This window comes from Bos indicus, chromosome 6 (assembly GCF_029378745.1).
Source record: "Bos indicus isolate NIAB-ARS_2022 breed Sahiwal x Tharparkar chromosome 6, NIAB-ARS_B.indTharparkar_mat_pri_1.0, whole genome shotgun sequence".
Lineage (NCBI taxonomy): Eukaryota > Metazoa > Chordata > Mammalia > Artiodactyla > Bovidae > Bos > Bos indicus.
The window spans coordinates 22,626,084-22,653,373 of record NC_091765.1 but is presented as its reverse complement, the minus strand read 5'-3'; the positions used below and the strand labels follow the sequence as shown (position 1 = coordinate 22,653,373).

At 38.9% G+C, this 27,290-nt stretch overlaps 1 protein-coding gene across 7 annotated transcripts in view; it reads right to left on the bottom strand.

The window, feature by feature from the left end:
- SLC9B1 (solute carrier family 9 member B1) overlaps positions 1-27,290 on the bottom strand; it is a 61,044-nt gene extending 33,754 nt beyond the window's left edge. The window contains exons 1-4 of one of the 7 annotated variants that reach the window (XM_070790824.1): positions 27,160-27,281; positions 3,073-3,143; positions 2,443-2,512; positions 469-607 (exon numbers count right to left, since the gene is read on the bottom strand). In XM_070790824.1, the coding sequence (XP_070646925.1) occupies positions 469-607; positions 2,443-2,511 (208 nt within the window). In that variant the 5' untranslated portion in view covers position 2,512; positions 3,073-3,143; positions 27,160-27,281. The other 6 variants (XM_019962366.2, XM_019962367.2, XM_070790825.1 and 3 more) reach the window with 6 other exon arrangements.

Here is a 27,290-nt window from a genome sequence, read left to right as displayed (position 1 = left end):
TAATAAGAACATTAATATTGCCAGAAGTATAATGTTCCTTCTAGCTACCTTAAAACTAAATGTCAAAAGTAGGTTTTAAATAAAAATCTATTAATTGTTTCTAATTTCCAAAATTTGACATCAACAGTCATGACAAATACTAAAATATAGATCTGTTAAGCAGTTATTATATTTGACACATTCAAGGAACTATTTCCTCTTTGTCCACATATTGCTTATAAATATGAGCTGCTCGAGTGATTTGGAGTGTATAGATTAAGCAGCGGCTTTGGTGGCTTATTGGAGAAGGAAATGGCAACTCATTCCAGTATTCTTGCCTGGAGAATCCCCATGGACAGAGGAGCCTGGCAGGCTACAGTCCATGGGGTCGCCAAGAGTTGGACACGACTAAGTGACTTTCGCTCTTCTAATATTTATCAAATCCACATTTCTCATTTTCTATCCATTCACATTTCTTATTTCACATACCATTTGTAATAGCTTTATTCAGTGTTCCTTGTGGAGGACAAGAGCCCTTCTTTTCCATCTGTGGTTTTGTTTCCTCTGTTTCTGGCAAGATGGTTTCCTTAGTTTCTTCATGTTCATTAGCACTGGTAGCTTTGAGGATCTGAAGTAAAACAAAAAAGCTTCTTAAGAAATATACTTTCCCCCTCAGAGTCCAAAAGTCTGTTCTTTACATCTGTGTCTCTTTTGCTGTCTCACATATAGGTTCATGATTACCATCTTTCTAGGTGAGGGTGGGATGATTTGAGAGAATAGCATTGAAACATGTATATTATCATACGTGAAATAGATTGCCAGTCCAGTTTCAATGCAGGGTGCTCAGGGCTGGTGCTCAGGCTGGGATGACCCTGAGGGATGGGATGAGGAGGGAGGTGGGAGGGGGGTTCAGGATGGGGAACACATGTACACTCACAGCTGATTCATGTGAATGTATGGCAAAAACCACCACAATATTGTAAAGTAATTAGCCTCCAACTAAAATAAATAAATAAATTAAAAAGAAATATACTTTCATACAATTTTATGAGTGTAAGAAACCACCAAATCTCATAACTAAATTCACATTATTATTGTGAACATGGAAAATTAGATGAGCAGCCCTATTTACAAGAAATAAGTGGACAAAGAGGAAATTGTTCCATAAATTAGCTAGAAGGAACATATCAAAGTTATTTAAACTGGATCACGACTAATCTATTGGAGTTCTGATGTAGAAATCATTTTCTGGAAGTCTGTCCAGTAGAACCATATTATTTTAAATTTTCTTATTTCAGAATTTATAATAAATTTACATAGATTAGAATGAAGTCTTTATCAGTTAAGTTCAGTCATTCAGTCATGTCCGACTCTTTGCAACCCCATGAATCACAGCACGCCAGGCCTCCCTGTCCATCATCAACTCCCGGAGTTCACTCAAACTCATATCCATCGAGTCAGTGATGCCATCCAGCCATCTCATCCTCTGTCGTCCCCTTCTCCTCCTGCCCCCAATCCCTCCCAGCATCAGAGTCTTTTCCAATGAGTCAACTCTTTGCATGAGGTAGCCAAAGTATTAGAGTTTCAGCTTCAGCATCAGTCCTTCCAAAGAACACCCAGGACTGATCTCCTTTGGATGGACTAGTTGGATCTCCTTGCAGTCCAAGGGACTCTCAAGAGTCTTCTCCAACACCACTTTTCAAAAGCATCAATTCTTTGGCGCTCCGCCTTCTTCACAGTCCAACTCTCACATCCATACATGACCACAGGAAAAACCATAGCCTTGACTAGACGGATCTTTGTTGGCAAAGTAATGTCTCTGCTTTTGAACATGCTATCTAGGTTGGTCATAACTTTCCTTCCAAGGAGTAAGCGTCTTTTAATTTCATGACTGCAATCAACATCTGCAGTGATTTTGAAGTCTTTATAGATAAAAGTAATTAAAATCAATGGTGAGTATTTTAAATATTTTTAAAAAGGACTTTTTTTGACTCTTAAAAGCTGTAGAAACCCCTATTTTAAAAGTAAACAATTTATAATTCTAATTGTGACCAATTATTATTTAGTAAAATAAGACCAACAAAAGTTGGTCTAATGACTTACTCTATACACTTGCAAATATGAAAACCTGGGTCTCTTCAAATGTACAGCAGAACATTTTAATTAATTTACATTTTTCTTTACCTCTTATACTCTACTAAGTTTATTCTGGACATGGCAAGAAATAATAAGTCAAATTTCTATTATTTCTAAAATCTGCTTTAGTTCCAAAATAATCTACAGTCACCTTTTATCATGTTTTCATTCCTTTTCTTAATAGGGCCTATTAAAACTAGTTATTTTTAAATGACCACTTCTCATTTTTAAACCAAATATATGAAAAAACTTATTAACTTTAAAAAGAAATTTGAATGTTAGATAGGTTTTTACGTCATATGTTACAATATAGTTTTAAGCCTTTACCTCAGGAGTTGTAGATGACTGGACATTTTCATCCTCCAAGTGTTCATTTTGTGGTTCTTCAGTGTACATGCTAATATTTAAAAGTAATTTGAAAGAAAAAAGAAAAATACTATAAGTCCATTTGAAAACAAACATGGTTAAGTGGGATTAATTTGTTACCATGAAGTTTTATCACAGTCAAGTCAGATATCTGAATAGTCTAAATAGTCCAAATAGTTATGTTTAAAGTTATTAACCAAAGTCATGTGCATGAGTTTTAAAAATCGTAACACAAAAAATTTAATACTTCTCAGTAGCTCATAATCCTGGGCCATATCTTAAAGGCATGTATTAGAAAACTCAGTTCTTCATTTCATGCACTGAACTAGTACGTTTGAGATAATTTCCATAATCGATTTACTCTACTCAGTCAACTCCTGCAAAAAGATTTAAACTTAAAACCTACATCTATCAGAATAATGTCTTTATATGTGGTCCATTAGAAAGGTCTGTAGGTCCAACATTTAAACAAAATAAAATAGCTTTTATTTTGAATAAGAATGAACTAGGAAAAAAAAGAGTGAACTAGAACCACATCAAGGGAAGAACTATTTCTGGAAAAGCTTATTTGAAAACATCTGTTGTTTCTACCTTCTCTGTGATCTTTGCTTCTTTGAGGGAGAGTATCTTTGCCTTAAAAATATCTTTCAATTCTTGAGTTACTGTTGAGGACAAAATTAAAGATTTCAAGTTTTAATTTTAAGTACTTGATAAGAATGTGTTTCAAGTATCTATTTTTTTAAGGGCAAACAATTTTAATAATGAAAGTTTTTAATGAAATGGAACATTAACATCTGAGTAAACCATATACTAACCCATTCCAGTGTTCTTGCCTGGAGAAGCCCGGGGACAGGGGAGTCTGGTGGGCTGCCGTCTATGGGGTCGCACAGAGTCGGACACGACTGAAGTGACTTAGCAGCAGCAAACCATATACTGGGTTCTTACAGCAACCCTATGGACCATAGCCCACCAGGCTCCTCTGTCCATGGGATTCTCCAGGCGTGAACACTGGAGTGGGTTGCCATGTCCTCCTCCAGGGAATCTTCTTGACCCAGGGATTGAACCCTTGTTTCTTATGTCTTATGCATTAGTGGGCAGGTTCTTTACCACTAGCACCACCTGGGAAGCCCTGAATTTTAATAATGAAAGTTTTTAATGAAATGGAACATTAACATCTGAGTAGACCATATGCTGAGTGCTTACATATATTCTCACTTTAATAAAGCAAAATATTAGTGTTTAAAATCCTTAAAGAGGGGAAGGGAGGCTTAAGAGGATGGGGATATATGTATAATTATGGCTCATTTATGTTGTTATACAGCAGAAACCAACACAATATTGTAAAGCAATTATCTTTCAATTAAAAAAAATAAAATCCTGTAAGGAATCATAACTGAATTTATGACACTAAAACAGAAAATAACATTTATTTTAAAAATATGATGAAACAAATTAGATCTCTAAGTCCTTTTAAAGTAGAATTTCATTTTAAGGGAATATCAAAATTATTAGACTGACTACCTGTAATTAGCTGTTAGACCAAAATCTGAGTGTTCGTAAGCTCTGTGATCAAGAAATGTGGGTCAGTCACCTAAGCTGGGTCAAGTTCTGAAGGGATAGGCTGAGGGTTCAGTTCAGTTCAGTTGCTCAGTTGTGTCCAAATCTTTGCGATCCCATGGACTGCAGCACACAGGCCTCCCTGTCCATCACCAACTCCCAGAGTTTACTCAAACTCATGTCCATCGAGTCGGTGATGCCATCCAACCATCTCATCCTCTGTTGTCCCCTTCTCCTCCTGCCTTCAATCTTTGCCAGCATCAGGGTCTTTTCAAATGAGTCAGTTCTTCGCATCAGGTGGCCAAAGTATTGGAGTTTCAGCTTCAGCTTCAGCTTCAGCATCAGTCTTCCAATGAATATTCAGGACTGATTTCCTTTAGGATGGACTGGTTGGATTTCCTTGCAGTCCAAGGAACTCTCAAGAGTCTTCTACAACACTGTAGTTCAAAAGCATCACTTCATTGGTGCTCAGCTTTCTTTACAGTCCAACTCTCACATCCATACATGACTACTGGAAAAACCACAACCCTGATTAGATGGACCTTTTTTGGCAAAGTAATGTCTCTGCTTTTTAATATGCTGTCTAGGTTGGTCACAACTTTTCTTCCAAGGAGTAAGCGTCTTTTAATATCATGTCTGCAATCACCATTTGCAGTGATTTTGGAGCCCCCCAAAATAAAGTCTGATACTGTTTCCACTGTTTCCCCATCTATTTCCCATGAAGTGATGGGACCAGATGCCATGATCTTAGTTTTCTGAATGTTGAGCTGTAAGCCACTTTTTCACTCTCCTCTTTCATTTTTATCAAGAGGCTCTTGAGTTCTTCTTCGCTTTCTGCCATAAGAGTGGTGTCATTTGCATATCTGAGATTATTGATATTTCTCCCAGCAATCTTGATTCCAGCTTGTGCTTCTTCCAGCCCAGCGTTTCTCATGATGTACTCTGCATATAAGTTAAATAAGCAGGGTGACAGTGTACAGCCTTGATGTACTCCTTTTCCTATTTGGAACCAGTCTGTTTGTTCCATGTCCAGTTCTAACTGTTGCTTCCTGACCTGCATACAGATTTCTCAAGAGGCAGGTCAGGTGGTCTGGTATTTCCATCTCTTGAAGAATTTTCCAAAAATTCTTTGGCTGAGGATTAGCACCATTAAAATATTTGAGCTCCAGTGCACATAAGTCATTAGGTCAGGGCACAAAGTTCACCCACTTAATAATTTCTGAATGTTACTCTTCTGGACTCTGAAGGTTAAAGCAGCAAAACAAAACAGGAATATAGGTTTCTGCTCTCATGGAGCTTGTATTCTATAGAGGGTAAGGGAAAAATAGTATTTTCAGACTGCAATTTAATACTGAAGAAAATAAACCAGCATGATGTTACACTGATCAAGGGGACATTTCAACTGTGACCTGAATGAGGCGACACTCTTAGTTATAACTAGGCAGATGGACTAGGAACACACAAATATAACATCAAGAATCATACAAGGATACATCAAGAATCATATCAAGAGACCAGGGAGCATATTTTAAGATCTGCAACTATGTCATCATTAGGACTGCGCTTCCCAGGTGGCACTGGGCTTACTTGGTGGCTCAGATGGTAAAGAATCTGCCTGCAAAGCAGGAGACCCGGATTTAGTCCCTGAGTTGGGAAGATCCCCTGTAAAGAGACTGGCTACCCACTCCAGTATTCTTGCCTGGAGAATTCCATGGACAGAGGAACCTGGTGGGCTACTGTCCATGGGGTCACAAAGAATCAGACACAATTGAGTGACTAACATTTTTTTACTTTCCCACTGGTGGCACCAGTGGTAAAGAATCTGCCTGCAATCTGTCTCCAATTCAGGAGACATAAGACTCAGGTTTGATCCCTGGGTCAGGAAGATCCCCTGGATAAGAAAATTGCAATCTACTCCAGTACTCTTGCCTGGAGAATCCCAAGGACAAAGGAGCCTGGCAGGCTGCAGTCCATAGGGTTATAAGGAGTTGGATACAACTGAAGTGACTTAGCACGCATGCACCCACATGATTAGGATAGCAGGACCTGGGATCCAGGGGAGTAAACATTAGAACTTTAAAACCTAGATAAGGAGTCTGAATAATAAATGTACAGGTTAGAAGCTATAACAGAAACTTGGTATTTTTAAAGCAATATTTGTGCCTGGCAATTACTCAATGGTGTTTACGGTGAAAGTCACGCTCAGTTGTGTCAGACTCTTTGCGACCCCATGCACTATTCAGTCCATGGAATTCTCCAGACCAGAATACTGGAGTGGGTAACCTTTCCCTTCTCCAGGGGATCTTCCCAACCCAGGGATCAAACCCAGGTCTCCCATACTGCAGGCAGATTCTTTACCAGCTGAGCCACAAGGGAAGCCCAATTATTCAATACTCTTTAAATATTTATCAAAAGTAGAACTGATAGGTCATATGCAAAGCAAGAAATTTGGAGCTGAGATAGAAGTGATTTATTTCCCTAGGCCTCAATTTCCTTATCTGTAAAATAATGGTATAATATTGCTTAATTTATTGGTTATTGTGAGGATTAAAAGATAACAGCTGACACAAGCTGGACTGTGCTAAACATTTAACAGGAATCATCTCATTCGATTCTCATAACTCTATGAATTATTTACTATTATTATCCTTATTTTACAGATGTGAAAACTGAGACCCAGGAAAGTTAAGTAATTTTCCCAAAGTCACACAGCTAGCAAGTGGCATAGCTGGAATTTGAACCAAATACTCTTTTGAGTATTATTCAAATCCTCGTTAACTCTGGTATCATCTGTCTCTTTTAGTTATTCTGGTGATACTGCATTGCGGATTTGTTACATTTTCTTGATGACCAACATATTTCATATATTTATTGGCCATTTAAATATCTTCCTTAGTAAAGTATCTATTTAACTCACTTAATCCACTTAAAAAGTGAATTGGTTGACTTTTTCTAACTGATTTGTTGGGAACTCTTCATGTAGTCTAGAATGGATCTTTTCTTGAATATATAAATACCCATTTATATAGTCTCTGTGGCTTGCATTTTCACTCTGATGATGTCTTTGAACTAACAGAAGTTTTTAACTTAGTCCAATTTATTCTTTTCTTCCTTTATGGCTAGAGCTTTATTTTAGAAATCTTTGCCAACCCTGAGATCATAAAGGTATTCTCTTTACATATTCTTCTAGAAGCATTAGTGTTGTGTCTCTCACATTTAGGTCTATAATTCATTTGGAATTGATTTTTCTGTATAGTGTGAGGAAGAGATGAAAGTTCATTTTTTTCCCTTATGATATCTAATTGACTCAGCATGGCTCAGATGGTAAAGAATCTGCCTGCAATGTGGAAGACCTGGGTTCCATCCTTGGGTTGGGAAGATCCCCTGGAGGAGGGCATGGCAATCACTCCAGTGTTCTTGCCTGGATAATCCCCATGGACCGAGAAGCCTGGCAGGATACAGTCCATGGGGTCACAAAGAGTCAGACACGACTGAGCGATGACACGCAGCACAGCACATTCATTTAAAATACCATCTTTACCCATCACAATGCAGGGTCACCTCTATTGTAAATCAGATGACCACATATGTGTGAATTTACCTGGGGATTCTATTCTAGTCCACTGGCCTAGTTTTCTATCCTTACGCAACACTACATTAGTCCATGTATAATATATATTGAGAGAGTTGGACTGACTCTGCATTTGCGTATAAATTTTAGAATCAAGTTGTCAAATCACAAATACACACACGTGCATGCACACACACACATGCACACATATACAACCTGCTGGAATTCTGTCTGAAATTGCACTGAATCTACAGATTATTTTGGGGAGAACTGATATTTTTTTTCCTTTGGTCACACTGTGAGGTTTGTGGGACCTTAATTCCCCGACCAGGGATTGATCCTGTGCTCTTGGCCAGGAAAGCACAGAGTCTTAACTGCTGGACCACCAGGAAATTCCCAGAATTGACATCTTAATAGTATCGAGTCTTCCAATCCTTGGACATTGTATATCCTTCCAGTTATTTAGATTTTCTTTAACATTTTGCAGTTTTCAGAAGGTCTTGCACATCTTTCATTAGGCTTATTTCTAGGTAGGTTTATTTCTAGGCATTGATGCTTTTTTCAATATTACCAAAATAGTATCATTTTAGAAATTCATTATTTGTATTTACTAATATAATGCAGGCCTTAAAATTCACTTTATTCTAATAATCTATAGATTCTTTTGGATTTTTTAAGTATAAACTATGTTGCTGGCAAATATGTTTTATTTATGCATTTAATCTCTTTTTCTTTCCTTCTTACAACCAATTGCACGTGTTGTAACCTGTCTTTATGTTGCCTCATATTCTTATTGACCTTGGTATTGTCTGTTTTCATGCTTTCCCTGTTTAACTATAGATTTGTTGGTAATAAAGCCTTACATTATTTATTCATCTGAAATGTCTTAATTTCACCTTCACCTTCACTTTCACCTTTCACTTTTACCTTCACTTTTGAAGGGGATTCTCACTGGATACAGAATTCTAGAAGTTATTTTCTGTAAGCATTTAAAAAATGTTCCACTGTATTCTGGGTCCCATAATTTCTGCTGAGAATTAAACTATCACTTTTACCATGGTTCCTTTGAAGATAATGTATTTTCCCTCCCTTTGGCTGATACTAATTAATCATAGTTACTATTTTAATTTTAATAAAAAATACATGATATAAAATTAACCACTTTAAAGGGATTAAGTACATTCACACGGGCTTCCCTGATGGCTCAGTGGTATAGAAACCACCTGCTAATGCAGGAGACGTGGGTTCAATCCTTGGGTCAAGAAGATCCCCTAGAGTAGGAAACAGCAACCCACTCCAGCATTTTTGCCTGGAAAATCCCATGGACAGAGGAACCTGGCGGGCTACAGTCCATGGGGTTGCAAAAGAGTTGGATACAACTTAGTGACTGAGGAAGAACAACAAAATACATTCACATTGTTAAACAAACATCACCACTCTCCATCTCCAGAACTTTTTCATCATCCTAAACCAAAATTCTGCATCCATTAAACAATAAATCCCTATTCTTCCCTCTCCAAATCCCTTGGTAACTGCCATTCTACTTTCTGTCTCTCAAGGATTTGACTACCCTAGGTACTTCATATAAATATAGTCATAAAAAATTGTTCTTTTGCATCTGGTTTATTTGACAAAATGTCTTCAAAATTCATCCATGTTGTAACAAGTTATCAGAATTTCCTTCCTTTTTAATCTGAATAATATTCCATTTGTGTATATACCACATTGTGTTTATCCCTTCGTTTATTGATGGGCATTTGGGCTGTTTTCACCTTCGAAGCTATTGTGAATCCTGCTGTGATAACAAGGATGTACAAATAACTGCTCAAGTCTCTGCTGTCAGTTCTTTTGGGTACATACAAAGGAGAACTGATGGATCACATGGTTATTCTATAATTTTTTGAGGAACTGCCACACTGTTTTCCACAGTGACTATACCATTTTATATTTACATTAGTGAAACACAAGGGTTCCAATTTCTCCACACACTTGTTAATACCTGTTATTTTATTAATGGCCACCATAATGAATATGAAGTGGTATCTCACTGTGGTTTTGATTTGCATTTCCCTAATGATTTTGATGTTGAGAATCTTTTCATTGGCTATTCAAATATTTATTGGCTATTCAAATATCTCCTTTGAAGAAATGTCTATTCAAAGTCCTCTGCCCATTTTAAAACTATTTTTTTGTTGTTGTTGAATTACAGGGTTCTTTAAATACTATGGATGTTGATCATTTATCTGACATCTGGCTTGCAAACATGAATATCTTCTTTCATTCTCTGGGCTGCCTTTTAAACTCCGTTGACAGCGTCCTTCCACGTGCAAAGGTTTTTAATTTTGATGTTGTCGGATTCGTCTTTTTTCTTTTTGCCTGTACTTTGGGTATAATATTCAAGAAATCATTGCGAAATCCAAATTCATGAAGCTTCCCTCCTATTTTTCTCCCAAGACTTTTATAAAAGTTTCAGTTCTTAGAATCATAGTCATTTTAACCTATCTGTCTCCTAACTCAAAAATCTGGGTCATTTTTTAATCTGTTTCTATTTTCAATGTTCTGTCTTGGTTTGTGGTCATATAGTATTGTCTAATAGCTGGCATGGCTAATCATTTTTATTGAAAACTTGACATTTTGTATAAGAAATGATACAGTGTCTAAATGATATCTTCTTCCAGAGAGAATGTATGGAGCTGGGGAGTGCTGGTCACTTTAAGCAAATCAGGGACTGAGCTCAGTAGTGGTAGCTTCGTAACATTCAGTTCTACTTCTGCTCTAGTTCCTAGGGAATAGTTCTCTAGGTATTTTGCCTGAGATGATGCTCCCAACAAATTATGATAGTCACACTTATTTTTCCTAGATCTGAGATACATTACCATGTTCCCTTGGTTCACCCCTATTGTCTATGCCTTCCTGTCCCGGAATAATTGAATTAATTTTTCCAGGGTCACACAGCTATAAATAATGGATGTGGGGCCAAAACCAGGCAGCTTGGTTCCCAAGCCCACACTCTTAAAACTAAAGTGCTTATACTATATCAGACAGTGTGCCAGATATAGACTAAAGCTCTCACAGGCTTTAGATGCTCCCATTTAGAAAATGGCCATTGTAACTTAAATCTGTTTTTAAAAAGAAAGAGAAAAAAAATATATCAAATATCTAACTTTATGGCTTTTCTGTTTTAGAAAAGGAAGTATTAAAAATAAAGACCTTAGGGGGGCTTCCTGGTAGTCAAGTGGTTAAAAATCTGCCTGCCAACGCAGAGGACATGGGTTCAATCCCTAGTCCAGGAAGATTTCACATGCCATGGAGCAACTAAATCTGTGTGGCACAATTACTGAAGCCTGCACACCTAGAGTCTGTGCTCGGCAACAAGTGAAGCAACTGCAGTGAGAAACCTGAAAACATAATGAAGAGGAGCCCGCACTCACTGCAACTAGAGAAAGCCCTGAGCAGTAACAAAGAGCATTAAGATATCAACATACGAAATTAGGGTGGACACAAACACATAGTTCATGGCAACGACCCACAGGATTCTGCACAGTGTTGTCCTTGGGTCCCCCTCAAGCCTAATTTCATACCATCCCACATTCATTTTTTTCACTTCTTGCCACTGTGTTTTTATGTTTCTACAGTTCTAGAAATTGCTAGATTCCTTCTGCAGAGCCTTGTGAGTATGTGCTCAGTCACTCAGTAGTGTCCGACTCTGTGTGACCCCTTGGACTGTAGCCTGCCAGGCACCTTTGTCTCTAGGCAAGAATACTGGAGTGGATTGCCATGCCCTCCTCCAGGGGATCTTCCCAACCCAGAGATCAAACCCAGGTCTCCCACATTGCAGGCAGATTCTTAACCATCTGAGCCACCAGGGAAGCCCAATATACTTGCTTTCCCCTCCAACTGAAACACTCTGCACTACAAACTTCCCTTCATCTGGTTAACTCCTTTTTATCCTTCTGCTCAAGGACCATATCCTCAGAGAAATATTTATGACACCACCTCTGACCCTAGGCTAAGTAAGGTCAAGTATTTTATGTTCTTAAAGAATTTTGATCTTTTTTTTTTTCAGAGTATTATCTCAGTTCGTAATCATGTATTCATTAGAGTGACTGTTTCATGTGTTTTTCTCATTAGACTACAGACTCTGTAATAGTGTCCTACAGGTCCTTGAAACTGTTCATTTTATTTTTCAATCTTTTTTTCACTTTGTTCTTCATATTGAACAATTTCTATTTATCTGTCAAGTTCACTGATTCTTTCCTAGTTCATTTCCATTCTGCTATTGAGTCCATTCAGTGAATGTTTTATTTCAGATACTGTATTTTTTAGTTTAAAATTTTTTACTTCTTTTTTAACTGTTTTTATTTTTCTGCTGTTAATATCTTTCCATTTATTATGACTATGCTTATCTTTACCAGCTGAAACACAGCTGCTTCACCATTTTTATCTGATAATTCCAACATCTGTGTCATTTTTTGCTTGGCCTCTGTTGATTTTTTTATCATGTTCTGTCTCTTTATACGTCAAGTACTCCTGGAGTATATCCTGGACATTTTGTTGCACAGATTTTGGGTCTTACTAAAATCCTCTGAGGAATACTTTTTTGTTTGTTTTAGCAGACAATCAACTTGAGTTGGTACAGATCATAAGCTCTCCCTTACTTTCTGTGGGATGTTCCAATTTCAGTTGTTTCCAAGCCTTTTCTATACTCTCATTAGTTTGCCGCATGAAGCCACTCAGGGGTTGGGCATTCAGCCACTGTGACTTGGGCAGTGTTTTTTTTGTTTGTTTTAAAAATTCTTATGTCAGTTTTTAAAGCCATTGCTATGCTGCTTTGGGCCTATCTCATTCATGCACAGCTGGAGGTGACACAAGACGTTTGGTTGGGTTCAAACACAGAATTAAGGAGCCCTATTCTCCAGCTTTCTCCTCTCCTGAATCCATACCTCCTCCCAATTCTATTTCTCTCAAGGTCTCTTTCCCTGGTTTCTCTAGTCAGAAGCTGAGGCTTTTCTCTGAGTTTTAGCTGTCCATAATTCCATAAATAGTGCCTGCCCTTGGGGAAAAGCCAAAAATCAAAAACAACTGTGATAACAATGATTCCTCACACTCACTTTGGACTATAGGGTCCATTTCTCAGATCTTCAGGCAATAAAAGTAGGTTTTCTATTATAGTTTTTGGCCTCCAGTGTGGGCCTTAAATAGCTGAATGACTGAGGCCTACCTTCAGGTTAAAGCCACAAGAGCAAGAGAAATTGACCTTCATAGTTTTGACTCTCCTTCCCAATCTACCTGCTTTTGTTTACTTTCTGAGTCCTCAGGTAGTTGCTCTTTGCATTTCCTTCAGTTTTGGGTCATGAGCAGTGAAAAAGAGGTTGTAGTGGACTTACTCCATCTTGAATGGAACTGGAAGCCTCCGTACTTCAGGACAGTAGGGACCATATGGGGTTTTTTACCCTTGATCTTCCGGAGAAGGCAATGGCAACCCACTCCAGTACTCTTGCCTGGAAAATCCCATGGATGGAGGAGCCTGGTAGGCTGCAGTCCATGGGGTCACTGAGTGGGACACGACTGAGCGACTTCACTTTCACTTTTCACTTTCATGTATTGGAGAAGGAAATGGCAACCCACTCCAGTGTTCTTGCCTGGAGAATCACAAGGACGGGAGAGCTTGGTGGGCTTATACAACTGAAGCGACTTAGCAGCAGCAGCAGCAGCACCCTTGATCTTCACAATACTTGATAAATGGAAGGCACTCAATAAATATTTGTGGAATGAACTGAGAATAAAAGTATACCAGATACTGAAAATACAACAAAAACATTCTGCATGGTTAACAGGAAGGACATCTTTGAAAGAAAAGAGATTCTAACATCAATCATAAGCATTTCAAATACATTAAGAAAAATAAAGATCCTTAAAGACTAAGATAAGAATAAGATCCTTAAAGACTATGCTGTAAAGATAGATAAGAAGTTAACAGGACAACTAAGAAAAAGATTCTGGTCCTACAGAACAAAAACTTAAAAGATTGGAACTTTTGAAGAACTAAGACTGCCTAGGATAGATTTTTGGCATAACTTTAATGGGGCAAGTTGAAGGGGAAAAACCAAATATGTGAGGAATGTAGGGATCAGAAGCTGACTGGGCAGAACACATGGGCCTTAGATCTCACCCCATTTTCCCTTCCCCCCTTTTTAATATTGTGCCTGTCTGCTTTCTTCTTTGCTCTAGATAGCTCCTTATCTCTATTTTCCTTTGGACTTCTCACTTTCCCTGGACACATCTTTTTTTTCTGACACTTTAAAAAATGCCTATTTCCTTAAGATGAATTTTGTAATTTAAAATGCAGATAAATTAATGAATTTTACCTTTCTCTTAACAGTTGGTTTTGGGGGGAGTTGAAATTTCTTGATAGAAAAACTCCTGTTAACAGTTCTGTGCAACTATCTGAAATAAACTTGACATAAGCAAAAGCCTTGTTGTGTAATTTAGAAGTAACTGTGGTAATCCAAGTGTCTGATGGTTATAGTGAATGTCTTCTGTTAGGAGTGAAACCAGGCAGGACCCTGCAGGGCCTTTGCAGGCACAAACCACCAGCACCATGTCCTCCACTCCTTGATTGTAGAAAAGCTTTAGCCTCCTAGGCCTTCAGCAAGTTCCAAAGAGCGTACTTAATCACAGAAGTGAGAAAATACAGAAACAGAGGAAAACAGTCAAGCAAGATAAAGTAATAATAGTTTAGCCGTAAAACAAAGTAAAAGACCCTTAGTTCTTCCTCAAAGGCTACAGATAATATTCTGAGCCATATCCTTGAGTTGTTTTGCAGATACTAAACCCACTCCAGGATTGGAAAAATGGCAACCCACTCCAGAATTCTTGCCTGGGAAATCCCATGGACAGAGGAGCTTGGTGGGCTACAGTTCATGAGGTTGCAAAGATTCAGACATGACTCAGCAACTAAACCACCACCACCAAAACCACTACCAGGTGAAAGAAGTTAACAGCATGCCGCCCACAAGTTCACAGACCCAGACTGACTGCAACAAGACTGATGATGCCAACTCCCAAAGTATCACCCTGTTACCTCACCACCAACCAATCAGAAGGATGTACATAAGCTGACTACGTACCATTGACCATTACCTCACCGTGCCTTTAAAAACCCTTCCCTGAAATCCATCAAGGGGTTGGGGTCTCTTGAGCATTAGATGCCTGTTCTCCTTGCTTGGTGCCTTGCAATAAACTGTACTTTCTTTCACCACAATGCTGTGTCAGTAGATTGGCTTTACTACATATCATGTGAACAGACCCAAGCTTGGTTCGATGACAGGAGTACTCTCATGGTATATCTGGAATAGGAGTGCTCTGTGTACCTGGATAGCTGGCATAATGCAAGGAATTAGGGACTTGAAATCAGAAATATGCTATTTGTATGACCTTGGGTAAATAACAATCTTCTGTCATCTTTTAATGGGTATAGTACTATATATATACTTTTCTTACTTTGTGCTCACAGCTAGAGAAAGCAGAATCAAATTTGGGAACAATTACCCAAATTTAGGATAAAGAATCTGCCTGCAATGCAGGAGACACAGGTTCAATCCCTGGGTTGAGAGTATCCCCTGGAGAAGTAAATGGCAACCCACTTCAGTATTCTTGACTGGGAAATCCCATGGGCAGAGGAGTCTGGTGGGCTGTGGTCCATGCGGTCAGAGTTGGACATGACTGAGCAACTAAACCACATCCAAATTTAAGTTTACTGGACATCATGCTTTTTGTAAACTAAAAGATGACTTCGTTGTAATTTTATTCCAGTATATTTATAATCACCTCAGTATTCAAAAAAAATTATGCTTTATTGAAGTAAGTTTCTTAAAATCCCTTTTGGAATGAGGTACAGTATAAATACATACATACTACATATCTTGCTATTGGGGGATAAAGTGAGTTTTTTTGTTTTGTTTTTTTAGTGAGATGTTTTTACAGCTCATAGCAAAAGTATGGTTATTCAATTGATAATTTTTATTAAAAGTATATACTATCATCATATTACTAAGCTTTGCTTTTAAAGTTGTGGAAAATTTTGATTGATTTAGAAGTTCTGTTTTCATCTGTTTTTATTACAATGTCTCTTTGTTCATATAAATAATGGACACAGCTTGTACTATAAAAGCTTGTACTACAAAAGAGCTGGGCAATCTAAGTTCTCTGCTTTAAATCTGTTATGGAGTAAATCTGTTTTATTTATTTTAATCTGTTAAATTGGAGTAAATTTCCTGGTACTTCACCTTCCTGTACTTCAATTCCAAACCTATACAATGGGTAAGGTGGAAGGGTGTTAGATAATCTAATGCCTTTATCAGTTTTAAGGCTATGCTTCTATTCCCTTGGGCTTCCCTGATGACTCAGAGGGTAAAGCATCTGCAATGCAGGAGACCTGGGTTTGATCCCTGGGCTGGGAAGATCCCCTGGAGGAGGAAATGGCAACCCACTCCAGTATTCTTGCCTGGAGAATCCCATGGATGGAGGAGTCTGGTAGGCTACACTCCACTGGGTGGCAGAGAGTTGGACACAACTAAGTGACTTCACTTTCACTTTTCTTTCACTTTCTATTCCCTTATGGACCTACTGCAAAACAAACAGTGTGAGAAAATACCAATACATGCTGCTTGGGAATTTCACATCTTATATAAACATCATTTGTGTATACACACACACACACACACACACACACACACACACACACACACACGTCTTCTGTCACTTAATAGAAACAACTTCTTGTCTTTCTCTTGGTGTGTGTTCCTGTAGTGTATAATGTACTTTGGGTTTATTCTTTTGGAGCAATGTTGACAATAGTGACATCTAGTGACTATACATATTATTTAGCAAAAGTTTATGGCCAAGTCTCCTGCATTGCAGGCAGATTCTTTACCATCTGAGCCACCAGGGAAGACCCTTCTAAATGTGGGTGATTCATTTTGTGACTTAGCTAAACACCTGAAACCATTCCTCATCTCTTGTCCCTACAGATTTAAGAAACATCAATTAAATTTGACAGGTGCACTAACTGGACACATAACATTTGAAGAAAATTTCTTCAAAAAATCATAATGTATACAGAATTATACATTAACTATTTTAAGAGAGATTTGAACTTTTTTCCTTCCTTTGAGAGTGGCAGTACAAGAGCTGAGTTCAGATGTGTTTCAATATGTAGTGCATGCCCTTAGCTACTAAGCATTAGTTCAGTCGCTCAGTCGTGTCCGACTCTTTGCAACCCCATAAATCGCAGCACGCCAGGCCTCTTTGTCCATCACCAACTCTCAGAGTTTACCCAAATTCATGTCCATCGAGTCAGTGATGTCATCCAACCATCTCATCCTCTGTCGTCCCCTCTTCCTCCTGCCCCCAATCCTCCCAGCATTAGGGTCTTTTCCAATGAGTCAACTTTTCACATGAGGTGGCCAAAGTACTGGAGTTTCAGCTTCAGTATCAGTCCTTCCAACGAACACCCAGGACTGATCTCCTTTAAGATGGACTGGTTGGATCTCCTTGCAGTCCAAGGGACTCTCAAGAGTCTTCTCCAACACCACAGTTCAAAAGCATCAATTCTTCAGTGCTCAGCTTTCTTCACAGTCCAACTCTCACATCCATACATGACTACTGGAAAAACCATAGCCTTGACTAGACAGACCTCTGTTGGCAAAGCAATGTCTCTGCTTTTGACTATGCTCTCTAGGTTGGTCATAACTTTCCTTCCAAGGAGTAAGTGTCTTTTAATTTCATGGCTGCAATCACCATCTGCAGTGATTTTGGAGCCCCCAAAAATAAAGTCTGACACTGTTTCCACTGTTTCCCCATCTATTTGCCATGAAGTGATGGGACCAGATGCCATGATCTTCGTTTTCTGAATGTTGAGCTTTAAGCCAATTTCTTCACTCTCCTCTTTCACTTTCATCAAGAGGCTTTTCATAAGGGTGGTGTCATCTGCATATCTGAGGTTATTGATATTTCTCCCGGCAATCTTCATCCCACTTTGTGCTTCTTCCAGGCCAGCGTTTCTCATGATGTACTCTGCATATAAGTTAAATAAGCAGGGTGACAATATACAGCCTTGATGTACTCCTTTTCCTATTTGGAACCAGTCTCTTGTTCCATGTCCAGTTCTAACTGTTGCTTCCTGATCTGCATACAGGTTTCTTAAGAGGCAGGTCAGGTGGTCTGGTATTCCCATCTCTTTCAGAATTTTCCACACTTTATTGTGATTCACACAAAGGCTTTGGCATAGTCAATAAAGCAGAAATAGATGTTTTTCCGGAAATCTTGCTTTTTCGATGATCCAGTGGATGTTGGCAATTTGATCTCTAGTTCCTCTGCCTTTTCTAAAACCAACTTGAACATCTGGAAGTTCACGGTTCACACATTACTGACACATATATTTGTTAAATGAACATTAGATAAAGTATATATGTCAATGTCTGGGTTCACATGTATGCCTTTAGAATCTTTGGAACTATTGCTGCCTTTCAGACAGAAGTCTTTTTGAGTTTACATCAAGATCATCAAGTGAAAACAAGTAACAGTATAATTCTTTCTGAACAAATTAATTTAAAAGTTATATTTAAGCTGTGGTACATATAAACAATGGAGTATTTACTCAGCCATTAAAAAGAATACATTTGAATCAGTTCTAATGAGGTGGATGAAACTGGAGCCAATTATACAAAGTGAAGTAAGCCAGAAAGAAAAACACCAATACAGTATACTAACACATATATATGGAATTTAGAAAGATGGTAACGATAACCCTGTATGCAAGACAGCAAAAGAGACACAGATGTATAGAACAGTCTTTTGGACTCTGTGGAGGCGGGAGATGATTTGGGAGAATGGCATTGAAACATGTATAATATAAGAAACGAATCGCCAGTCCAGGTTCGATGCAGGATACAGGATGCTTGGGGCTGGTGCACTGGGATGATCCAGAGGGATGGTATGCAGAGGGAGGTGGGAGGCGGGTTCAGGAACATGTGTACACCCATGGCAGGTTCATGTTGAGGTATGGCAAAACCAATACAATATTGTAAAGTAATTAGCCTCTAATTAAAATAAATAAATTAAAAAAAATAAAAGTTATATTTAATGAGACTACCTTTTATAAAGAGCAATCAATCTAGATCAGTTTTTTTTAAGGTAATGATTAGCTAGCATTACTGTTTAATAAGGACAATACAAATCTGAACAATACTACTCCAATTCAAATGGACTCTGCCACTATTAAAATTTCTATGGATATTCAGTTCTCATTAATCAGATATTATCGTGAATTTTTATTCTTTTAAGGTGCCCAGATGTTGTCTCCACAATAAAATGGTAAGGTATTCCAGGATTCAGAGTATGTTTTATATTCTTGTCTTTTCCTTAGTACCAAACACAATGGTTTTTCTCACCTACAGTAGTAACTTACTCAGAATCCAAGGTTTTTCACAACATGGCATCAAACCATCTTGTCCGCTTTCTCTGTAGCTATTTTGACACTATATTTAAGGCAAACTGTTAACTGCTCGTCTATGTTTTATTTGTTTACTTTTATTTGCCTGGAATACCTTTCTATTGCATCTCTTTTTTTGCAAATTATATCTGTTGCTTAAGGGTTATTTCAAGAAAAGCTTCCTGCAAGGTACACCCAAAACTGGAAGTCATCTCTTTTGAACTCTCACATCATTTGGTCACTTCTCTACCCTCCCTTTCTCTCTCTAGTTGTTTATCCTTGGGCTTCTTTACAAGCTTCTTTCTTTCTATCTATCCCTTAAATGTGGAAGTTCCTTGGGATTTTGCCTTATGCCCTTTTTTCTTATCACTCTATTTTTTAAGAAATTTACTTTACTCCCAATGGCTCTAATTATGACCAGTAAGCTGATGAGTCTGGGCTAGAGAAGCCCTCCTGAGATTCTATCTGGTATATTTACCAAAATATTTAATATCTCTACTTGACCACCTTTATATGTATCTTAAGCTCAGTCTATGCACAACTGAACCCAAGACCTTTCCCCACCAAATCTATTCCTTCTTCAGAAAATTTACTATCTCAGAGTAAAGCTACCATCTACCTAGTTGCTCAAGTTAGAAACTAAGGAGTCATTCCTTCTCCCCACTTCTCCTTTTCTGCCAACATTCAGTGAGTTACTAAATCATAACACAAGGTCCTAAATATTTAAAAATTTTTTCCACTTTTCTCCATGTAAATTGCCACTACCACAGTCCAGGCCATAAGAACCTTTCTCCCTAAACACCATAATGGCCTTTCCAATGGTTTTCCCCATTTTTCTAGCCTTGGTCCTCCCTACTGTAATTTTCATAATGCAGAGTAATCTTCTAAAATGTAGAGTGACCTGCTTAATATTCTTGAATAGCTTCCCATAGAAGAAAAACATCCAGACTCCTCAAACTCAGCTTACACAGCCCTCTGTTATAACAGCTAACTTTGTCCTTGTGTATCTCCTTATTCTTCACTTGGCATTCTAAACTTCAACTGTACTAAACTGTAGTTCTTCACTGTGGTCATGCTTTACATCTTCAAGACTTTATCAATTTTATATGTTGTCTCCTCACTCCACACCCTGGCTTTTGGCCCAGCTAATTCTACATAGTTTAAGAAGTTATTCTTGTAGAAGCTCCCTTCAGTCTGCATTCTTATGGTAGGATCCACCCCAGTATGATAACTGCATGTTTGATTACCATCCCTTTTTCACTTAATAAATATTGAGAATACACTAAGTAACTGGCACTGTATTCTTCCTTATATAGAATTTAGTCAGTATAGGGTATTGTGGCAGAGAAGGAAATGGCAACCCACTCCAGTGTTCTTGCCTGGAGAATCCCATGGGAAGAGGAGCCTGGTGGGCTGCTGTCTATGGGGTTGCACAGAGTCAGACACGACTGAGGCGACTTAGCAGCAGCAGCAGCAGGGTATTGTGGAAGCACATATGATATATGGTAGTGGTAGTTTAGTTGTTAAGTCATGTCTGACTCTTGTGACCCCATGGGCTATAGCATGCCAGGCTCCTCTGTCTATGGGATTCTCCAGGCAAGAATACTGGAGTGGGCTGTCATTTTCTTCTCCATGTACGATACATGGGATCCAAGAAATGCTTCTCAGAGACTCGCATTTTCACCTGTTTTCTCAGTAGACTGAATCAGTGCTGATTTCATAATCATTTCTGAGTTCTTTGAATTACCTAACATAATAAATGGTGGATAAATATCTAATCCCATTAACTGTTGGATTTTAAACACGTACAAAATGTTTTCACATTGTATGAGGACTCCAGGCAACCATGACTTTCTACTTAGCAGAGTTTTTCTTTGCTATCACTTTGGATATAATGGAGTGTAAAAAGTGTAAAAGCAAACTGCTACTGTGAAAGATATGGGACTTATTATCAGAATACCATGGTTAATAATTTTGCTGCTTTCTGATTATGTGTCCTTTGTCAAGATCCTTAACCTCTCTAAGCCTCAGTTTTCTTATCCGAAAAAGGTAGTTATAAATTCAAATGAGATAAGAGAAAATGAAAGTATAACACAAAATGTAAAGGAGTATCCAGATGATATTATTATTATTGTTATTAGAAGGACTACAGATTAGGTCTTCCTGTTATTGGCCATCTCAGCTCTATAAACAGGAGTTCCAAATCTCCTCCTTCATCTTCCCTTTAGCACCTAAAATGTTGGCTTTTGTACTTTAATAAACACATATGCATGGGAATGTTTTAAAAAACAAAGATAAATACTGTATGATTTCACTTATAAGTGGAATCTAAAACAAACTAATGAATATAACAAAAAAGAAACAGACAGACATAGAGAACAAACTAGTGGTTACCAGTGGTGAGAGGGAAGAGGGAGGGGCAATATAGGGGTAGCAGATTAAGAGGTACAAACTACTATGTATAAAACAAACAAGCTGCAATGATATATTGTACAGCACAGGGAATACAGCCAATGTATTGTAATAGCTATAAATGGAGTACAACGTTTAAAAATTGTGACTCACTATGCTGTACACCTGAAGCTTATATAATATCATATATCAACTATATCTCTCTAAAATAAAAGTCACATAACAAGTATTGACAATGATTTGGAGAAATAGGATCCTCCTCTACTGCTGGTGATAATGTTAAATGATACAGCCACTTTGGAAAACAATCTGGCAGTTCCTGAAATGATTTCACATAGTTACCAGATGACCTAGCAATTTTACTCTTAGGTATATTCTCAAGAAAACATATTTCCACACAGAAATCTATAAACAAATATTTATATCAGCATTATTAATAATAGCCAAAAGGCAGATCAACCCAAATATTCATCAGCAGATGAATGGATAAGCAAAATGTGGTACACCTACACAACGGAATATTATCCAGACATTAAAAATACATGCTATGATAAACCTTGAAAACATCATACTAAATGAAAAAAGCCAATCACAAAAGATTACATATTATCCATTTATGTGAAAGTATATAATAGGGAAATCTACAGAGACAGAAAGTAGATTAGTAGTTGGGTAGGGTTAGGAACGGAGAAGGCAATGGCACCCCACTCCAGTACTCTTGCCTGGAAAATCCCATGGATGGAGGAGCCTGGTGGGCTGCAGTCCATGGGGTCGCTAAGAATCGGGCACGACTGAGTGACTTCACTTTCACTTTTCACTTTCATGCATTGGAGAAGGAAATGGCAACCCACTCCAGTGTTCTTGCCTGGAGAATCCCAGGGACGGGGAAGCCTGGTGGGCTGCCGTCTATGGGGTCACACAGAGTCGGACACGACAGAAGTGACTTAGCAGCAGCAGCAGCAGCAGGGTTAGGAATGGGGAGGACACAAAGTTTTTAGCAATAAGGCATGGGGTTTCTTTTTAAGGTGATGAAAATGTTCCAAAACCATAGTGATACTTATTCATATCTGTGAATACACCAAAAGCACTGAAATATATACTTTAAATAAACAAATAGTTTATGAATAGTATGATATATGAATGATAATAAATTTGATTTAAAACAAAAACAAAACACACACACACACAGATAAACAAGCCAAAACATTTAACAAGTAAATATTAAAGGGACAAAAGAGTTAGAAATACCAGTCATTGAAAATCTAGAATTTAGACATATGGAACAAAAAATATCAGGCCACAATTTTTGAGAAAATGTTAACTGGAAGTGTAGGTGGCACAAAACAGTAACAATTTGAATCATTTCTGTCAGTAAAATAGTACCACATTATGCTAAGGCAGGATATGTGGGTTCAAGGACTAGGTTAGCCACTAACTTATCTACTGACACCCAAGTGCTGCCCACCCACCACTCTCATCTTTCAGTTTCTTGATCTCCTTGGCTCCTATGATCCTTTTTCCACCCTATCTTAGCTACACACTCACAAGGCCACAAACATCAAATGGCCACTCAATTCTGCCCAGCTATGCTACTATGCTTCTCTAGTATTGCTACAGATTGAATATTTGTATCTCCTCAAAATCCATATGTAGAAATCCTAACCCTCATTGTGATGGTGGTATTAGGAGGTGGGCCTTTGGGAGGTGATTAGTTCATGAGGGCAGAGCACACATGAATGTGATTAATGCTCTTATAAAAGAGACCCAGAGAGCTCCCTTGCCTTTTTCAGACACACATGAACCAAGAATTGAGCCCTCACGAGACACTGAATCTGCTGGCACCTTGATCTTGGACCTCTCAGCATCTAGAACCGTGAGAAAAAAATTCTGTTTGTAAGACAACCAGACTGTATTTTTTGTTGTTGTTATAGCAGCTTGAACGAACTAAGACAAGTATGACTGCTTCTGTGTTCAAAATGACTATTTTTATATTTTCTCTTCACCTCTTAAAACTTTCATCCAAATGTTCCTTCTCCTACGAACTTCAGGCAGAAACTCATCTTCTGATCACTGAATCCACCCCTGTATCTGCATCTCTACTTATACTCGCTGCCTTTCTTCTCGTTACTATGTTTTATGTTCATGTTCCTAGGTCGACATTTCTACATATTCCCTGGACTCAATTCCCTCTCACTTTCTGAGAGACCCCACTTTTAAGAGATACATTTTCTCTCTTGTACAATATTTTCTCCCTCTACACTGGATCACTCCCATTAGCTTAAAAACATACTTAAGCATCCCCATGGTTAAGAATTCTACTTCGACCCCATATATGCCATTTCTCAGTTCTTCTTCATAGTGAAATATCTTGAGATATCCACAAGCTACGTCCATTTCTTCACATCACACATACTCTTTATTGCGCTTATCAAAACTCAGCAGTCATTTATTTTACATTACCTCTCAGCATGTGTCAGTACCATTAGCCATGCTTTGTCATCTTGGTTTCTTAAGTCACCACATGCTTCGGGTTTTCTTCCTATCTCACTGCTTACTCCATCTCCTTTGCTTGCTTCTTTTCCTCTGTTTTACCTCTAATCACTGGAATGCTCTCTATGAACACACTTTCCCTAGGCAGTTTTATCTATTAATTCATGCTGATGTCTCTCAACTTTGTATCTTTGGTCCCATATACAGAACTCAAAACTCAGAACTTTAGATTTTTAATAAGTAGATCAAATGTAAGGTGAGCAAAATAAAAATACTCCCCCTATACACATTTTCTTCCCAAGTTTTTACTATTTGGTAAATGGAAAAGTGTTAGTTGCTCAGTCGTGTCTGATTATTTGCAACCCCATGGACTGTAGCCCACCAGGTTCCTCTCTCCAGGGCATTTTCCAGGCAAGAATACAGGAGTGGCATTCCCTTCTCCAGGGAGGGGATCTTCCTGACTCAGGGATTGAACCCAGATCTCCTGCATTGCAGGCAGATTCTTTGGTAAGTGGAAAAATCATGCACTAAAGCTCAATCAGTCCTGGGTGTTCTTTGGAAGGAATGATGCTAAAGCTGAAACTCCAGTACTTTGGGCACCTCATGCGAAGTGTTGACTCATTGGAAAAGACTCTCATGCTGGGAGGGATTGAGGGCAGGAGGGGAAGGGGACGACAGAGGATGAGATGGCTGCATGGTATCACCAACTCAATGGACGTGAGTTTGAGTGAACTCCGGGAGTTGGTGATGGACAAGGAGGCCTGGCGTGCTGCAATTCATGGGGTCGCAAAGAGTTGGACATGACTGAGCGACTGAACTGAACTGAACTGATTGAAGGCTCAATACAAAAATCCAGAAGCTTCTTTCTTTCACTCCTGTATTTAAAACATCATCAAGTCTGTAGGTTATGCCACCAAATATATCTCACACCCAATGATGTGGTTTATACCACATTAGCCAAAACTATGGTCATTCCTTCCTGGATTACCACATTCTGCTCCTACTCTTGTCCCCCATCCCCTATGGCCCATTCACCACATAACAGGTGGAACAAATCTTTATACAATAAATCAGATTGTATTACTCCCTACCAAAAAAACTCCCTGTTGGTTTCTCATCACACTTTTAATAAATAAATTCCTAGCTTATGGGTAGAACCCCATGACCGATTCAAAGCCCTACATGCTTGGGCCCCTACCTATGCTCTCCAAGCTCATCTTGTTCCACTTTTTCTACCTTCCAGCTACAGCATTCTTAATGATGTTCTTTGAAAGAGTCAAGTTCTTTCCTACCTTGGGTTTTTGCAATTGTAATTTCTTTTACCTGCAATATTCTGATCCCCAGTATTTCCTTGGCTGGCTTTTTTATGTCACTGAGGTCTCAGCACAAACATCAACTCTTCAGAGAGGCCTTCCCTAACCAATCAATCTAAAGTAACCACTCTCTGAGGTCCTCTCACTTCACACTGTTTTACTTCTTCACTGTACTCACCATTATCCAAGTTTCCTTATACATATACTGTTTACCTGTTTATTTTGTATCTTCATTAAAATGTAAGTTCCATGAGACAGGAATCTTGCCAGTCTTTTTTAACCATGATATTCACAATGCCTGGCAAATCCCCTAAAAATATCTCAGCAAGTCACTGACCTGAGCAAGTCACTCGACCTCTCTAGCTTATATTTGTGAGCTTACCATTGCTAGACTTACCTCTGGGTCTAGAGAATACAAAAGAAAATATGGTGTAGCTCCTTGAAAATCTTCCCTTTTAAATTATTTACTGAATGTATTTACTGTATATCATACTATGTTTCAGTGTGCTGTGCTTAGTTGCTCAGTGGTGTCCAACTCTGTGACCCCCGGACTGTAGCCCGCCAGGCTCCCCTCTTCATGGGATTTTCCAAGAAAGAATACTGAAGTGGGTTGTGGTGCCCTACTCCAGGTGATCTTCCCAATCCAGGGATCGAACCCAGATCTCCCACACTGTACGCAGATTCTTTACCGTCTGAGCCTTCAGGGAAGCCTATGTTCCAGGGACGGGGAAGTACTATGTTCCAGGGACTGCCTAATCTCAGTGTTTAGTTCCCTCTTCAGTAAAATGGAGCTTTGTTAACCAACTTTATCTCACAGGTTGTATAAACAGGATGAGTATGAAAATAATGTACAAAATGGGAAGTGCAATAAAAATGTTACTTTATATATTGCTATTACTGCACCTGCCTCTATCCTTTTGTCTGGTATTGGGCAGGAGTTAAAACAAGAGAGTCAACTGACAAAACCAGTGGTATAAATTCTAGTACTCACAGAAGGTAGTAAATATGAATATCCATTTCATAGGCACAGTGACCAAAACGTCTGGGGTTTGAATTCTTTACGTGTGAGAGTAACGTGTTAATTTCCCATACTTCTGTTGCACAAATAACAATACTATTTATTCTTATGGAAAATTATTTAGTGGGGTCTGACCTTTCTCGGTGCGACCCAAGCCAATCTTTCCTCTCCATCATCCCATCTGATCTTTTATAGACTACAGGACACACACAGAGCGGCGTCGGGGGCCAGGTGCAGGCCTCTCACAAGGACTCCTACACGATAAGCCTGACACATGGTACCTGTGCAACAACAGCCCTCTATCCTTCAAAAGCACTGATCTGAAGGGCTTGTCCACGGCGATCAAAGCCGAAAGAAACAGGCGGGGTGAGGGGCGCGGGAGGAGGGAGGTGAGCCTTCCAGTATCAGCAACCAATCCTGGAGCACACCTTCAATCACAGGAGCTTGCGAACGTTCATTTGCAGATATTCACCATCTGTACGAGAGTCTGCGCTTAATAAAATTAATTTTTCTGTCAGTCTTGACTGACAAACCTCTTCTTTCTTATCTGCGAGTACTCCGTAAAATGAGAGAAAGAAATGGAAGAGGAACGGAGAGAATAGAGAGACACGTGGGGTGAGGGAGCAAAGAAACGAGTCAGAGAGAGGAGAGAAGAAATAAACATCTGTGGCTGTTTCCCTAGAGCCCGGCAAAGGAGCAGGCGTACGCTCCTTAGAGCGAAGGAGACGGGAAGGCGTTCCTGGGCGCCACCGGAGAGGAAAGACCGCGGGAAACGAGGGACTAGTGCCGAAAGGGAGGGTAAAGACAAATGGGCTGTACCTACAATCTCTACAGCAGCTCCCGCTGCCCAGGGAGCGACGCGAGAGCACAGCAACCGCCACCGGGCCCACGCGCAGCCCTGAGGCAAACGCTACAGATCGCCAGAGTATGGGCGGGGCTAATGCGAAGGGGCGG